General features: G+C 31.7%; 3 protein-coding genes and 1 long non-coding RNA gene across 7 annotated transcripts; 2 read left to right on the top strand and 2 right to left on the bottom strand.

Annotated features, from left to right (window-relative positions):
* Window positions 1-2,462: 2,462 nt before the first annotated feature.
* On the top strand, window positions 2,463-4,193 carry LOC142597437 (uncharacterized). Its single transcript, XR_012832169.1, has 3 exons — window positions 2,463-2,945; window positions 3,157-4,019; window positions 4,148-4,193. It is a non-coding gene; the product is annotated as an uncharacterized LOC142597437 (long non-coding RNA).
* A 946-nt stretch (window positions 4,194-5,139) lies between these two features.
* Window positions 5,140-7,473, top strand: LOC124489882 (tubulin beta-4B chain). Its single transcript, XM_047052278.2, has 3 exons — window positions 5,140-5,675; window positions 5,780-6,881; window positions 6,949-7,473. The coding sequence occupies exons 1-3, from the start codon at window positions 5,619-5,621 to the stop codon at window positions 7,122-7,124; spliced, it is 1,335 nt and encodes a 444-aa protein (XP_046908234.1). The 5' UTR covers window positions 5,140-5,618; the 3' UTR covers window positions 7,125-7,473.
* A 241-nt stretch (window positions 7,474-7,714) lies between these two features.
* On the bottom strand, window positions 7,715-14,780 carry LOC124489881 (uncharacterized). 4 transcript variants are annotated; one of them, XM_075729919.1, is made up of 6 exons: window positions 13,883-14,067; window positions 13,262-13,372; window positions 13,023-13,058; window positions 10,441-12,898; window positions 10,032-10,262; window positions 7,715-9,900 (listed from the first exon to the last, which is right to left on the bottom strand). In XM_075729919.1, the coding sequence occupies exons 4-6, from the start codon at window positions 12,538-12,540 to the stop codon at window positions 8,263-8,265; spliced, it is 3,969 nt and encodes a 1,322-aa protein (XP_075586034.1). In that variant the 5' UTR covers window positions 12,541-12,898; window positions 13,023-13,058; window positions 13,262-13,372; window positions 13,883-14,067; the 3' UTR covers window positions 7,715-8,262. The 4 variants fall into 4 exon arrangements, with proteins under 4 accessions (XP_075586034.1, XP_075586033.1, XP_075586035.1 ...); XM_075729918.1 differs by lacking the exon at window positions 13,883-14,067 and adding an exon at window positions 14,470-14,780 and having other exon boundaries at window positions 13,023-13,372; XM_075729920.1 differs by lacking the exon at window positions 13,262-13,372 and having other exon boundaries at window positions 13,883-14,126.
* A 492-nt stretch (window positions 14,781-15,272) lies between these two features.
* Window positions 15,273-17,432, bottom strand: mEFG1 (mitochondrial translation elongation factor G 1). The gene is made up of 3 exons (XM_047053515.2): window positions 17,276-17,432; window positions 16,439-17,209; window positions 15,273-16,379 (listed from the first exon to the last, which is right to left on the bottom strand). The coding sequence occupies exons 1-3, from the start codon at window positions 17,321-17,323 to the stop codon at window positions 15,273-15,275; spliced, it is 1,926 nt and encodes a 641-aa protein (XP_046909471.2). The 5' UTR covers window positions 17,324-17,432.

Raw genomic sequence — 17,432 nt, 5'->3', positions numbered from 1 at the left:
TGTTGATGAAACATTTTTTTAAATAGATTTTGATGGATTGATGTAGGAGTGTTTATTTTTATTCGGTTCTGATGTCGTTTTTCTTTTTTGCTTTGCTTTCCACCCACACAAACACACACACACACACACAATGTGGAAAATTATTTTCCATTTTCATGTTGTTGTTATCTACCTTCATGGACAGAGAAGAGAAAAAAAAAGATTGCCTCCAATTAACGACCGGCTTTTTTCAAATTTAATTTAATGTGAATATAAAGAATAGAAATATGGATATCGAAAAAAAAGAACGATAATATCGAATGCTAAACCTTTTTAGAATTATTTAGTTCAAGATCAACATCGTGAATAGGCCAAGTTCATCAATCCATGTCCATTATGGCATTTATTTTATTTTGTGTCATACCATTCTTATCGATAATGATTATCATTATTATAATGATGACGATTGAATCAATTTTTTTCACCTACTCTCTCTATCTCTCTCTTTCTTTCTCTCTTTGTTGTGTTTGCCATAATTGGAACCATTTTGTTGTTGTTGTTGTTGTTGTTGCATACCAAAAGTATTTGTGTTTTTTTTAAAAAAATCTATTTTTAGGAGGTCATGATCAACAAGTACCATCATGACATGATGATGATGTTGTTATTGGAATACTTTTTTTCGGTAACTTGTGATATTTACACGATAATATATTGGCATTATTTTTCCAACAAAGAATGTGTGTGTGTGTGGCAATCATTTGGTCTTTGTTTTATGTTTAAAAGTCATTTCATCTCATAAATTCAGTTAGCAGTGTCTTGTGAAATGGCCATGGCCAAGTAAAATGAGAGAGAAAAAGAGAACAATGACGAACGGGTTTTTCGTTGATAACAACGACAACAACAACAACAACAATAATGATAACAAAACGAAAAAAATATCTAAAAAAAGTTGATCCCGATATTTTTTCCACTCGCTGTTGAATGAAAATCAGTGGAAAAACAAATCAACGGATATTGAATATATGAATGAATGGCCAAATATTTCGAACGTTTCGTTGTTCACATTGTGAGAGAAATCGTTCAAATTTCGAATGTTTGTGTAAGTGCCACTCATCCATCAACCATATAAATAAAGAGAAAAATCGATGGTCAAAATATTCTTGATTTTTTTTGTGATGACAGAATATTGTTAATCTTGAATAACGATAATCATAATCCATTTTGATTGAACAATTTTTTTCCTCTAATCTTTTAAGCTTCCGAAATTACATATCTATAGAATTTTGATGAATTTATAGATGAGAAAAAAAAACAGGAAATATTCGCAAACATTTTTATGATATATCTTATAGAATTGACTATTAAAAAAAAGTTTATTGCCATTGTTAAAGATGGTATGGGTCATGATAAAAAATTCTCATTTACGAATTCATTTCCATTCACGAATATGATGATGTCCAATTCGAATAAAATTTTTTTTTTGTTTTGTTTCTTCATCATCTTACCACAGAAACAAGTTCAACGATGGAGCTGGTTTATGGCTGCCATTACAACATCAAACAACCAACACCAGTTAGCGATGATGAAGAAGAAAAAGAATCTTTCGATGGCTTAAAGCCATGTCTATATCGTGTTGTTGTTGTTGGCTGATTCGAATGTCGAATTTTCGAATAATAATAATAACAACAACAAGATGATGGTTTAGCCAGTTTGCCTAATAATAGACATCCATGATCATCATCATTATTATTATTATCATTTCGGGTTTCATGTCTTGTCATTCATTCAAGACATTTAATAGTGAGCGAGAGAGAGTCGATATAGTCTATTTAGGGCTATATTACATCAAAATAACTAATCAAGCAACCAACCAACCAATCGACCATCATCATCATCATCATCATTATCATAGTTGTTCGAGACGTATTCGCATTTACCGACGTTTGCGTTATTTTTTTCTCCTTTCTCACAAAAATTTGGCTGTAAAGGGGATGAAAAAGAAAAAAAAAACGAACAAAAAAGTCATCAACACATTTTTGGACACGAAGAAAAATCTTTCGTTTCTTGATTATGACGATGAAGATGATGAAAGCAGCACGAAAAATGAAATGGTCATTTTAGGATCTAAAGATTTCTAATCCACCCTTTTTTCTCCTCCTGTATGATGATCAAATTTTCATAAACTATTTTCACCTAATTAATTAACAACGGATATGGCTAATTTTCAAATATATTTTAATAAGAAAAAAAATGTGTGAAAAGGATCCTTTTCCTGTCGAAATAATCTAATGCTATTATTTTAACCATTGATTCGAATTCGAACAATTAACAACAATCCTTTTTTCGAATCGGAAACCAGACGGATATTTTTATTCGTAAAAATAATTTTAAACAACAAAATTTTACATTTTTTTTTTCTCTCTCTCTCTCTCTCTCTCTCTCTCTTGACAATATGACAACGGTGATGATAATGACGACATTCATTCAATGAGATATCAAACATCATCAATTGTATGTGTTGTGGCGTGAACAAACTTTTCAAAAAAAAGAAAAATGAAATGATGATGATGAAGAATGTTCAACAAACGAACCAACAAAAAAAAATCATGTCTGCTGCTAGATAAAAGCACATCATTCTGTTCTTGTTATATTTTAGCCTGGCTCTCTCCCTCTCTCTCTCTTTCTCTCTATCTCAATCTGAATTTCGAACCAGTATTTTTTGGTTTGATGATGATGAACATAACATGCTGCGATTTACGAATTCTCGGACAACAACATTAACCAAATAATTTTTTTGCTCCCTACAAAATACAACTTGAATCTATGAATGAAATGAATAAAAATAAGTGAAGCTAAAATAAGTCGAAATTGAGAAGAAAGAAAAAAATTGTGTCGGAAGTCAACAACCCTTTCCAATAACAACGACAACGACAACGACAACAACAACAACAACAACAACAACAAGGGTGAGTTGTTTTAAATATTCGAGTCAACAACAACGACAACAATAGCCGAAAAATAGTAAAGACTTCCCCATTAGACACCCATTTTCAACAACCACCTCCTTCCACCCCTTGTGGTTATTATTAATTGTAACAAACTACATTTTTCCATTTTTATCATTATTTTTAAATATAACTTTTTTTCTCTTCTCAACTCCCTTTTCTTTTTCTGCAGGTTGGTTGGTTGAATGAATTTCAAGACAGAATTCTTATTTTGAATCAAATCGAATACAATCACCTTGTATTGTGTGCGTGTGATAGAAATCATAAATATAAAACAAAGAATGAGAATCTCATTTCCTGGCTGGTGTGATGATCATCAGCCATCATCATCTTTTTATTTTTTTAGCCATTCTTTCATCATCAACCATCAGCCGTCATCATCATTATGACGGGACCGAAGCAAAGAAAAAAAGGTTTGCCTTATTCGTTGATTGCAAAGAGCCAAAAAAAATGGCTAAACTCGATTATCAAAAATCAGTAAAGAAAAGAAAAAAAAAATTAAATGGATTAAATATATTAATATTATATCCAAACAAGATCATCATACATCATCATCATCATCTTTATGGTTGATGATGAAAAAAAAACAACAAAAAATGAATCTTCATTATTTTTTTCCTCATATATTATATCTTAAGATGATGAATGAATAATCGTGGAATGAAATATTTGAAATTGTTGACTGAGATTGGGCGATCATGATCATCAAAATGTCTACTATATAGCCGGTAAATTAGCCAGCCGACCTGAAGCACGATCCTGATAATAATAATAATAATAAGATGATATATGATGAGAAAATAATATAATATAATACAACAAAGGAGGAGAAGTAAAAAAAAATTCAAGCTAAAGACATTTTGAAAATAATAAATAAAATTTAGTTCACAAACAACAAAATATTCTCGACAATTATTCATTAAGAATCCGAACGGATCATCATCATCGTTTTTGCAGTAAATCTTTGCTTTTTTCGTCATTTGAAGACATTTGCCATAAGTCAAATGTTTCATGTGTTTCTGTGTGTGTATGTCGGTATGTCATGTTTGTTCTATATTTGGAATATAATCTTTATTTATTTATTTATCATTATGCATGTTCAGTTTCAGGAAAAAAAATAATTTTTTTTTCTCTCTTCTTTATATTCAATTTGTATTCCAAAGTTTTTTTTTAGTTTGTTTGTTTGATGAATGCAAAAAAAAAAGAAAATTTCCAAAAATCATGTCTAACGTTTTTTTTCTACCATATGGAATCTCTCATTTGGATTGTGTGTTTATGTTTGAAAAATATATTTTCGAGCTTTATTTATTATTGATGGAATAAAAAAAAATTATTTATTTGCCTTCTGGTCTTTGTCTCGTCAGTCTCTTTGTTGTTGTTGTTGTTGTTGTTATATTCGGATCGACCGAAATCGAATGTTTTATTATTGATGGATTATGATGGACAGCTTAGACAGCATTTCAAATGTTTTTTTTTCAATTTTTTTTTCTGTCTCTAAATAGAAAAAATTCATCGTCCATTGTTTTCGATCTTTTCAAATCATGTAATGGAATGGATGGATGGTTTGATATTTCCCGTTTTTTTTCATTGCCATGCATGCTATAAGAATATAGATAGATTATATTAGCATGCTTGGCAATCATTTTTCTCCCCCAATCATGATGATGACGTTGATAAGCACAGAATGAATAGAGAAAATATTCGAAAAACGAAAAAAAAGAAAATATACTTCACCCCGACCATTCACGATCGGTCAACGGCTTGCCGAATCAACGAACCAACCAACAAGTTTGAATCGATGAATTCCGAAAACACATTCGCCCAGTATTTGTCAAGTTTTTTTCGTTTAAATTTCACCACCACCAATGTCGCTACTGTCGTCGATGTATTTTTAGGCAATTTTTTTGGCATAACACACCCACACCCTCTCATAGCAACAGGCTAAACAAATTACAAATTGCGCATGTTCGAAAAAAAAGAATAAATTTTTTCAAAAAAATGGGCGTCGACCCTTTCGATCGTTTTTCTCACCCTCTTTCTCTCTTACTCTTGGGGTCAATCAATTCTTTACCACTGATTTGTTGATTTCAAAAAAAATCATTCCTCCTCCTCGTCGTCGCCAAGTTAGCTTGCTGACTAACTCTTGTGCTATCTCTCTCTCTCCCATGCTTGAACTCAAGTCAAAACCGCGGCCAGAAACAACGAAAAAAAAACTAAACTTACAAAATCAAGCCAGTAATATAAACGTGAATAAGGGTAAAAAGATTGTTTTTAGCAAACACTCGAACTTTGTCTACAAAAAGCAGCCCTTCATCGTCAACGTTTTCACATTTATTATTCGTTTTCGGTTGTGATCGGTTGAATTTTTTTCTTCAAAATTTTCATTTTCTTACCCATACGTTTTTTCGTTTTGATCGGCGTGTTTTTTTGTTGCCTTGTTCTTATTTTTTCGTCCTTTGTTCAAACACGACGACATCAGAAATAAGACGAGAAAATCAACGATTAATTGAATTCAATAACGAAATTTCACTAATTTACATCCGTTTCGGTGAACGTGTTGGTGTTTTTGTGTGTGTGTGTTGAATTGAATTAAATTTTTCTTATTAAAATCATCTTAAAATATTATTTATCATAATGCGTGAAATTGTTCATATTCAAGCCGGTCAATGTGGTAATCAGATTGGTGCCAAGGTAAACTCTACTCCATTTCATCAATTTTTTTTTGTTCTTGTTTGCCAACGATTTTCAACCTGGTCGTATTTTTTCTGCTTTTTTTCTCTCTCGTTTTCGATTAGTTTTGGGAAGTAATTTCCGATGAACATGGCATAGATCCTACTGGTACCTATCACGGCGATAGCCCATTACAATTGGAACGTATCAATGTTTATTACAATGAAGCATCAGGTGGCAAATATGTTCCACGTGCCGTATTGCTTGATCTTGAACCGGGTACAATGGATTCTGTTCGTTCAGGTGTTTTCGGTACATTATTTCGACCGGATAATTTTATTTTTGGTCAAAGTGGTGCTGGTAATAATTGGGCCAAAGGCCATTATACTGAAGGTGCTGAATTGGTTGATACCGTTTTGGATGTCGTACGTAAAGAAGCCGAAGGCTGTGATTGTTTACAAGGCTTTCAATTAGCTCATTCATTGGGTGGTGGTACTGGTTCCGGTATGGGAACATTACTTATCTCGAAAATTCGTGAAGAATATCCGGATCGTATCATGAATACATTCAGTGTAATGCCTTCACCAAAAGTATCCGATACTGTTGTTGAACCATACAATGCAACGCTTTCTGTTCATCAATTGGTTGAGAATACTGATGAAACCTATTGTATCGATAATGAAGCCTTGTATGACATTTGTTTCCGTACATTAAAATTGACCACACCAACTTATGGTGACCTAAATCATTTGGTTTCGGTTACAATGTCTGGTGTCACTACTTGTCTTCGTTTCCCTGGCCAATTGAATGCTGATTTAAGAAAATTGGCCGTTAACATGGTACCGTTTCCACGATTGCATTTTTTTATGCCTGGATTTGCACCACTCACTTCACGTGGTTCACAACAATATCGAGCCCTTTCTGTACCCGAATTGACACAACAAATGTTTGATGCTAAAAATATGATGGCCGCATGTGATCCACGACATGGACGATATTTGACCGTTGCCACCATCTTCCGTGGACGTATGTCAATGAAAGAAGTGGATGAGCAAATGTTGAATGTTCAAAATAAGAATAGTTCATATTTTGTTGAATGGATTCCAAATAATGTTAAAACAGCCGTTTGCGATATTCCACCACGTGGATTAAAAATGGCCGCTACATTTATCGGTAATTCGACAGCAATTCAAGAACTTTTCAAACGTATATCGGAACAATTTACCGGTTAGTTTATTATCACTATATTCTCTTTGTATTTTTTTTAATAATTCTGTTCTCTCTTTTATTATAGCCATGTTCCGACGTAAAGCTTTCTTGCATTGGTACACTGGTGAAGGTATGGATGAAATGGAATTCACTGAAGCTGAATCCAATATGAACGATTTGGTTAACGAATATCAACAATATCAAGAAGCAACAGCTGAAGATGAAGAATTATTTGAAGAGGAACAGCCAGAAACTGCTTGAAAAAATTAAATTAACCGATAAATTTTTCAAAATGACTGACTTGTGAATTTTGACTAACATCATAACCATCATCAATAATGAGAAAAGCAGTATACCAAAAAAACAACAAAACATACCCATTTTCCACCTCACGCCTGTAACTTTGTTCGTTAAACGTTCAATCATACAATTTTTTACCACTTTTTTTATTCAATTTTTTTTACAAAAATAATTGCATTTACACAACCATCAATCAAATTAAAATAACATAATGATAATTTGTATAAAAGATATTCAGCCAAAAAAAAATCAATAATTTAACACTTTTATCTATATGATGACTTGAAACAATAAAATGATTTTAATTTTATATCCTATAAGTGACCAACCAAACACCAGATATCGTTGATTAAAAAAATAACATCCATTATGAAATGAAACGAATGAACCAAACAAAAAGATTCATTTCTTCATCTTTTAATAATTGGAAATAAATGAAAAAAAAATTCATAACTAATTTATCTACTCTAAAAATTTTTTTTACTCGTCATGAATTCGATTCATCATTCGAACGATGATATCATTGAATATAGGGTGTCTCGAAAGTGTTGTTGTTATGGTAAACACCAATTGAATGAATCAAAAATTTATTAATTATCATTATAATCAGTCAATTACATACTCGTAAAGTGAAAAAAAACATTAGATAAAAAATACATTAGTTACAGATGGATAATTGAAAAAAAACCCGAATAATTAATAACGGATGAGAATGGGGATGGGAAAAAGAAAATTCATAAGATGAACAGTAGGTAAAAAAAACATTAAACCAGACAAAAAAAAAGCCACCAAATTAAATTAATGAATCACACGAAGAAAACAAAAAAAAAACAGGCTGACCCTGTTTTTGAATGGAAGAAAACGAAAAACGAAAAAAATTTATAATTTTACATTTCGAAATAAAATGAATGAATGAATGAATGATTCATCTACTACAATCCATTATGATTTCCATTTTCAACATTCGAATGAGAAATAAAAAACGACGACAACGATTATGATGATGATAATGACAATGTATTGCACACACACGCAAACACACAAACACAGGAATGTAATTGGAAACGAAATAAAAATTATGAGAATTTTTTCCATCATTTTAATATTTGTTCAATTTTCGATTCTTAACATTATCACCATTATTAGTGATAACATTATTATTATTGCCAAATTGAAACCAATTTGATCGTGTCGATTTTTTATGCATTGTTGATTGTCGATTTTTATGATGATGATGATGATGATTATTATTATACAGTAAATTATTTGCATTATTATTATTGATTAGATGTTTTTCTTGATGAATATATGATGGTAGACTACCGGCACGATTATATCGATCAATTTCAAAACCTTTTATTGGTCCAAGCGGTATTTCGGCAATCACTGTATCCGGTTTTCGAGATATTTTCGGTGCATACGGTTTTCGTATATTATGATATAATTGTTTCGGTTTTTTCGGTTTAAGATGATTTTCATGTGCAAGTCGTGCACCTTTTTTATCCTGTTCAGTTACACGAAAACCTTGTAGTTCATCATCATGACAACGTTGTCGTTCCCTTTCGAATGCTTTAAGCCATACATCTTTATCTTCAGCAGATTTTGCCTGAAATAGATACCATTTTTGTTTCGGATGATAATAGAATTTAAAGGCATTTTTAGCCAACACATTAAAATGACCATCTTTGATGTTATCATCTAACGATATAATCGGATCAATATGATCAAGTTCGATACGTGTTTTAAATAGATAGGCACGTTTCTTCAATAAACGACTATCTTTTTTGGCCATAATCAATAGATGATCAAAAATAAATAGAGTCAATTCTTTTGACCAAGTTGTTCGTGTAATACGGGTAATTTCACCGGAATGTATCAATATGGATGATTTATCCAACAATGGCGGACCATCCCAATTTTCAAATGATTCTTGAAGTGATAATAATTTTTCCAATGATTCAAAACGTGATTTTCGTTCATTAACTAATTGTGCTACACGTTGCATACATTGATATGCTTCAGCAACGGCCATATAATCCGAATGTTCTGGTTTTGTATATTTAAGTAATTCAGCTAATTGTAATGGATATTTACAAATTTTCTGTATAGGTGTCAATAGAAATCCATCCAACGATATGTCAATCATATTCTGTAAAAGACGACAACCTTCAAAAAATATAACATATTTATGGTCAATATAGAGATCCTGTAGTTCACTAGTGGCTAATGGATGATTTTTACAAAAATCACTATAACAATCAAAACCATTTTCATTTTCAAGAAAACAATGGCCAATACAACTTGCTGCCAAATTTTTCATATCAACACAATGTTCTAATTGTTGAAGAAATTTTGATTGAAATTCATATAATTCTTCAATATTACCAAAAATCGTTGCAATACGTGTCGAATCAAACATATCATTACGATCACGACATGGTTTTAGATAACCATCGATAACATCTTTAAGATTTTTAACAAAATCTTTTTCAGTATTCAATATTTCAAGTACAACATTTGCACGAACTTGTTCGGCACTCATTAATTTTGATGTTGTTATATTTGTACGCATTGATATTTGTGATGTTGTCAATGATGTTGGTGACATATCGTTATTGTTGTCAACGCCGTTGTTATCGTAATTATCGCTATGATGATTATTATTAATCAATGATGATTGTTGGTCAGTAGCATTCTGTAATGATTCTTCAATCGTTTCTTCTTGGCTAACTTTTAACTAAGGAAATTGAATATGGAGAGAATAAAAACAAACATTAGTGAGTAAAAGATTTGATAATAATCGAATAAATTGAAATCATATAAAAATCTTTCAACAAATCGATTTAGAATCATAATACTACGACTTACACGAACATAGGAAGCTGGTATCCATCCGTGTCGAATTTCATCACATGGTGTTGCCGTGGTGTTTGATTTCGGTTGCGATGTTTTTGATGATAATGTTGTAGCCTTGATTGTTCCCCACCACCACTGTTTATGGCTAGTATCACTTACTTCGATCAAATCACCAGCATGAAAGGATAATTCTTCATTATCATTGCCTTGGTAATCAAAAATGGCTTCCGCGTAGATGACATTCTGAACACAGGCCACACACATACATGTGATAAATTGCAGAAAAACGACCGATAAACAATCAAACAAATAGATCCATGATAATAATTAGATATGGGAGCGACAAAATAATTGACATTATCAACATGATAATTATCAGATTAATTAAATTATTCAATATTATTCATTAACACACACTCACCCTTGTATGATTATCATCATCAATAATAATGTTGTTGTTCGCACCATTCATCGTTACCAAACTTTTGTCGGTCGTGGTAAATATTTCAGGATCTTCATTCGCATTCATTACCAATTTCATTCTTTCCATATCATCCAAATCATTATCATTGAATGGCTGTGTATGTGATCGTTTTAAACGGCCATGTTTACGGGAAATTTTACGCAATGATTTTCGATTGATTGACATAAATTGTCGGCGTTTTGATTCGCTTGGTGAATGTTTTCCATTCAATACATGATGTAAATATTTAAAATTTTCAATACTTTCCAAATCAATTTTATTCTGATTTATATCGATTTCACTAACATTATAATTATTCAATGGTGGTGATAATGATTTACGATTATTCGTTGGCTGATCATTGTTATTGATTTTATCATGTTTCGGTGAATTACCAGCTGATTTTGATGCTCGTAAGGAAAATTTTTTCTTAAATCTATCAATCATACCATTATGATGTTCGGGTTGTTCTTCTAGATGACCTAAACCGGATATATCATTTTTAGATAGATCATTTTCCGATCGATGTTTATCGGTTGATAATAACTGAAATGATTGCAAAGAGTCCAACTTATCACAACTAGATGACTTATTATTATAATTTTCATTATTCAAATTTTCAGCCGTTATCATTGATAACATGGAATTCTTCTGTGAATCGGCTAAGAAAAGTTGTCCAAGGAGATCATGAGCGTTAAATGTTTGATTTGATTCAACCACCGTCTGTTTTTTGTTTGTCATTTCAAGCGGTGGATATTGATCACAATTGAATAGGTCAACTTTTGAAAATAATACTTTTTGTGTATTGATTTGTTGCTGCTGTAGCTGCTGCTGTCCTAATTCGGATTCATCTTTTTTGGGCGTCGACGTTGAAATCTTTTTAGGCGTATTCGGACAACCATGATCTTCATCCAAAACGACAAATGCTTGCCGCTGATTGAATAATATTTTATTATCACCATCATTATTTGGATGATTTATGGTTTTAGTCGACTTAATATTGTCGACGACAACAAAATCGGATTCCTGGTCATGAACCTTTGAATCTAAAGAGGTTGCTATGGATGGAATATGATTGGATTCAAATGTTTTGGAATTAGATTCATTGTTGTCACGTTGAATTGGTATATATTTAACATTATTGGATTTTAATAAAACGGTTGATAACATTGCACCAGATGATGACGATGATAACGATGATGGCTGTAAATCTGATTGCATTCGAAGTAATGATGGCCGTTCATAATGATGATCTTTACATGATGAAAATTGACGAAGATTTTTTCGACGAAATTCATGATATTTTGCGTATAGATCAGAGCATGGATTATCATTATTGAAAGTATGATGAATATCATGAATGAAATGATCATGTTCAGTATAATGACCATTAAACAATGGTATCCGTGATACGATAGTCGATGATTCATTGCGAAAATATTTATCCGTAGTTAATGAAGTGGATGATGGTGGTGGCTGTATATTGCCATCATCATGATTATGATTATTAAGAACACTTTTTGTTAATGTTATACATGCTGCCGGTAATAATGGATAGATTGAATGTTCCTGAGATGAATCACGTGAAGATGATGATGAATGTATGGATTTCCATCGATTATTTGATCGATAGCGTTGATTATTTTCATTATTAATGAAAAATTTTTGTTCATCATGATTATCATCAACATCATCGTCGTCCAAATTCGATATAATTACATTTTTCTTTTTTGATTTATCACCTTTTTTACTACTTTTATTATTATTTTTACTATTTGAATTATTGACTAAATGTTCAATATTATTCGTAAATGATAAATCGGTTAAATTTGGTGATTTATAATTATTATTATTATTACGTTCCAATGATAAGGATGGTATCCTTAACTTCTGTTTACTATTATTTCTTTTATTTTGTTTAACATTTTTATTATTCGATGATGATGTTCCTAATTCGGCAAGCCGTAATAATCTATCACGATTATTTATTATTATTGTTTGTTGTTGTTGTTGTTGATTTGTCTCCAAAACATTTGTCGGTGATTTTATATGTGACATTGTTTTGATTTTGCTTCTGATTATAATAATGTGGTAATATGATCATCATCATCATCATCATCATCATGGATGAAACATTGAAAAGTATTGAATTTCAAAATCAAAATGTTTTAATGTACGATATGATGAACAACCGATGAATGATGAACAAACACACACTTTTTTGTTAAATTTCGGATGGATATTACAGAAAAAATTATTTATCAATGTGGAATGTTGTTTCATGTGTCTTGTCAACATCGAATTCATTCAAATGTGGCTGAGAAAAATGAGATGATGATGATGCACAACAATGATTATAATAGAACAAAACAGGATAATAATTGTTCAAGATTTATGTGTCTAGATGAGAAAAAATCTATCAAAAACAACGACAATAAAATGAAGAAAAAAAATTATGAATATGAAAATTATACATAAGATTATTATTGTTATTATCAAATCTTAAAATATTCACACAGCAAAATGATAATCATACTTACAATTATCGTTTTTTTTCTTTTGTTTGATGACACATGCTTCCGAAATAATTTACATGATCAATTATATAATGGACCATTCATAAGGGTTTTTCCATTGTTGTCGTTGTTGGAACGAAAAAAAAAATAAAAATAAAATAAAGGAGAGAATACATTGATTCATTTTGATTCATATATATGGCATAATGTACCAAATTCATCATTATATACAAATATAGAAAACATGAAATCTTATATATTACACATGGATTTTGTGGTGGTGTGAAGATTGTTGGATTGCAATGTTGCAATTTCTCAATTTCAACAAATCAAACATTTTTTTTTAAATACATTGATGAATAATAGTATAGTCCCTGAGAGAGAGAGAAAGAGAGAAAGAAAGAGAAAAAAAGTAGTAGTCAGAATGTAAATCCAAAATTAATAAATTTTTTTTTATGAATTGAAATTGCAATGGCATTGATGGTGATGATGATGATTCAAGATAATATGAACAACAAATAACACAAACACAAGGGATTCACAATAATCAAAAACAACAACAAAACATCATGCTGCTACGAAAATTTTCATTCATTGAATCTCATATAGAGTAGAGACGATAAAAAACAGCATATCTAGCATTTGTTAATATATTGGAAATGCAGTAGATAAAAACTGGATGCATGTATGGATAATTTGGTTACTGCTACTCGCAGATATTTTCTCGTGGAACACGCATGACATTCATGATGGACACACGCAAAAAATACATAAAACAGTGAATTCACTCTTTTTAAAACACTGGACACTGGAATTGAAACAAAAATTTTGGATCGATTGAATCAAATGTTCACATATCGAATTATTTAAACGATAATTAATACCTGTATTTATTGTGAACACCATCACAACCATACGAACAATGTACAAATGCTGATGATTGTATCCTTTATTGGATAAAATATTCAAAATTCGAATGTCTTGTCATTGTTCACAATTGATTGAGTCTGATCATCATCATCATCAATATCCTTTAGTACATTTGAACATAATAATAACGCCATTCGTCTTTTTGAATAGCTTTTTAAAAAGTTTCTATTTCTCTCTCTCTCTCTCTCTCTCTCTCTCTCTCTCTCTCTCTCTCTCTCTCTCTCTCTCTCTCTCTCTCTCTCTCTCTCTCTCTCTCTCTCTCTCTCTCTCTCTCTCTCTCTCTCTCTCTCTCTCTCTCTCTCTCTCTCTCTCTCTCTCTCTCTCTCTCTCTCTCTCTCTCTCTCTCTCTCTCTCTCTCTCTCTCTCTCTCTCTCTCTCTCTCTCTCTCTCTCTCTCTCTCTCTCTCTCTCTCTCTCTCGCTACATCATTAGCATTTGCCAATGATCATGATCATCATCATCATTATGACTATGACGATGATCATGTCATGTCAAATCAAGGTCCGTGCCATTGAATATGGAAACAAAGAACAAAAACAAACAAGGAAAAAATGATGACAATTAACAAATTTTTTTTTTCGTAGATTGAATGACTATAAAAATAAACATTTGGCTTCAGCCACATAATGATACAAAATGAGATGACAACAGAGATCAGAAAGAAAATCGTAATTCAAGGCATTTAGCCAACTTTTTTTCCTATATCAATTTGATAGCAGCAGACACATATTTATTGAAAATTGAACATTAAATTTTATAACAAAACAGAATCTAATTATTATTATATGTACAATGTACAGAGAAACAAAAAAAAAAACATTTTATCAATGATGATTATTATAACGGGAAATTAATTTTTCTTGCTCATCTTATTCGTTTGTTGCGATGATTTTTCCGCCAATTCTTGTTGATATTTTTCTATTAAATTTTGTTGTACATCATTACGCGTAGGTGAATAACGTGAATATTCCATCGTATATTCACCTTTACCTTGGGTAAGAGTTCGTAATTCGGTTGCAAAGCCAAACATATCATTCAATGGTACTTCAGAATTGGCAATAAAATAATTATCCACTTCATTGGTTGATTGTAATAGGCCATTACGTCGAGTAATCAAACCGATTAATTCGCCTTGATATTCGGCTGGTGCACTCACTTCGACATGCATGATCGGTTCCAACACCATCCATCTACCATCATCGAATGCTAAATGTTGAATTGTGAATAGATACGGAAATAAATTATTATCATCATCATCATCATAATCATAAAATCAGATTGTCATTATTAGGAAAAAATAAATAATGACAATTATTGAGGTCAATTATTTAGGAGAAAAAAATTACTATATGGTTAACGAACTTTGTTTCATTGCTCCTTGAGCGGCCAACTGGAAAGCGATATCATTTGAATCGACAACATGATGTTTACCATCCTGTAGTCGAAATCGAATACCAGTAATTTTATGTCCAATCAATGGGCCTTTTTCACACATTTCATCGAATCCTTTACGAATGGCCGGTACAAACCATCGTGGTACATTTGGTCCAGAAGTTTCATCCGAAAATACATTCTTCGTATTTTGTTCTATCGGCAATGGTTCTAGGACACCAATAACACAACCATATTGACCGGCACCACCAGATTGACGTTTATGAAGATAATTAAATTTAACCGGTCGAAGTAATGTTTCACGAAAAGCAACTTTTGGTTTTCCCAACACAACCGGGCAATTATATTCACGTTCCATTCGTTGTCCATAGATTTCTAAATGTAATTCCCCCATTCCTGAGACAATCATTTCTTTACTATCATTATTCCATTGACAACGAAATGTTGGATCTTCTTTCGTAAATCGTTGTATAGCTTTTGAGAATTGATCCATTGCATCTTTCGTCATAGTTTTTATTGACATCGATATTACCGGTTCAGGAACATGTATCGATTCCATTGATAGATTAGAATTTCTATCGGTTACAAATGAATCACCGGATGCACAATCTATACCGAATAATGCACAGATATCACCAGCATATGCTTCTTCAATATCTTCCATTTCATTAGCATTCATTCGTACTAATCGTGATGCTTTAACCTTTTTTTTCGTTCGTGAATTATAAATATGATCACCTTTACGTATACAGCCTTGATATACACGCATATAGGTTAATTGACCAAATTTTGTTGCATCCAATTTGAATGCTAAACCAATAAATACATTTTTGTCATCACGATCTGGTTTTATTTGAATTTTTTTATGGGCTTCCACTTGTTGTTGTTGTTGCTCATCTTCACCTTCTTTATGTATGAAGGCAAAATTCTTCACTTCTGATGGATCGGGTAGAAAATCAACAACACCTTCCAGCATTGTTTGTACTCCTTTGTTTTTCAGTGCACTTCCGGTAAATACAGGAACAAATTTGCGTTGTATACATTGACGTCGTATGGCAGCCTTTTTTGGAAAGAAAAAATAATGAACATTTTTGAATCAAATTATTTTTTTCAACAAACCATTAATTCATCATTTGTTGGTGTTCTTTCTTCTAGGTAAAGTTCACCGAGAAAATCATCAACATTTGATATGGCTTCAATTAGTTCTTGTCGTTTTTCTTTTGCTTCGGTTTCCATTTCTTTTGGTATACAATCATAACGAGTCTGTTCACCATTTGAACCTTCATAATAGATGGATTTCTGTTCGATTAAATCGACAATACCACGAAGATTTCCTTCCAATCCAATTGGTATATTCATGAATGCTGCATTAAAACCAATCGATTTTCGTATCTGATTAATCACGCGTATTGGATTAGCACCAGTACGGTCAAGTTTATTAATGAATGCAATACATGGTACTTTATAACGACTCATCTGTCTTGTAACCGTTAATGTTTGTGATTGAACACCACCAACACCACAAAGTACAAGTATAGCACCATCAAGTACTCGAAGAGCACGTTCCACTTCAACAGTGAAATCCACATGTCCCGGTGTATCAATAATATTAATATTGGCACCTTGCCAATTAACATATGTAGCAGCCGATTGAATCGTTATACCACGTTGTCGTTCTAATTCCATTGAATCCATTTTAGCACCAACATTATCTTTACCACGAACTTCGTGCATTGTATCGATACGGCCACAATAGTAAAGTATTCTTTCGGTTAACGTTGTTTTTCCACTATCAATATGTGCTGATATTCCAATATTACGAATTTTCTGTAGATCATTTTCAAATACAATACGATGTCTATACCGTGTCGGAATGATCAATTGTTCAATCTATCGAATTGAAAGTGGTTTAGGTGATTAAAAGTGGGGATAAAATTCATCTGATAAAAAACTTACCAGAAAATTATAACGAAATAATTTAAAAGCTGAATTTCGAATATTCATAATTATCAATTTTTTAATTTTTTAATGAAAAAATATCTTAATTTGAATAACCTAAAAAAATCTCGCCTAAAAACATGTGATCCGAAAAGTTTCCCGGTCATGAATTTCG

The sequence above is a fragment of the Dermatophagoides farinae genome, chromosome 4 (assembly GCF_024713945.1).
Source record: "Dermatophagoides farinae isolate YC_2012a chromosome 4, ASM2471394v1, whole genome shotgun sequence".
In the NCBI taxonomy this organism is placed as follows: Eukaryota; Metazoa; Arthropoda; class Arachnida; order Sarcoptiformes; family Pyroglyphidae; genus Dermatophagoides; species Dermatophagoides farinae.
The sequence above is the reverse complement of the archived record's forward strand: the minus strand, read 5'-3'. Positions and strand labels throughout refer to the sequence as shown.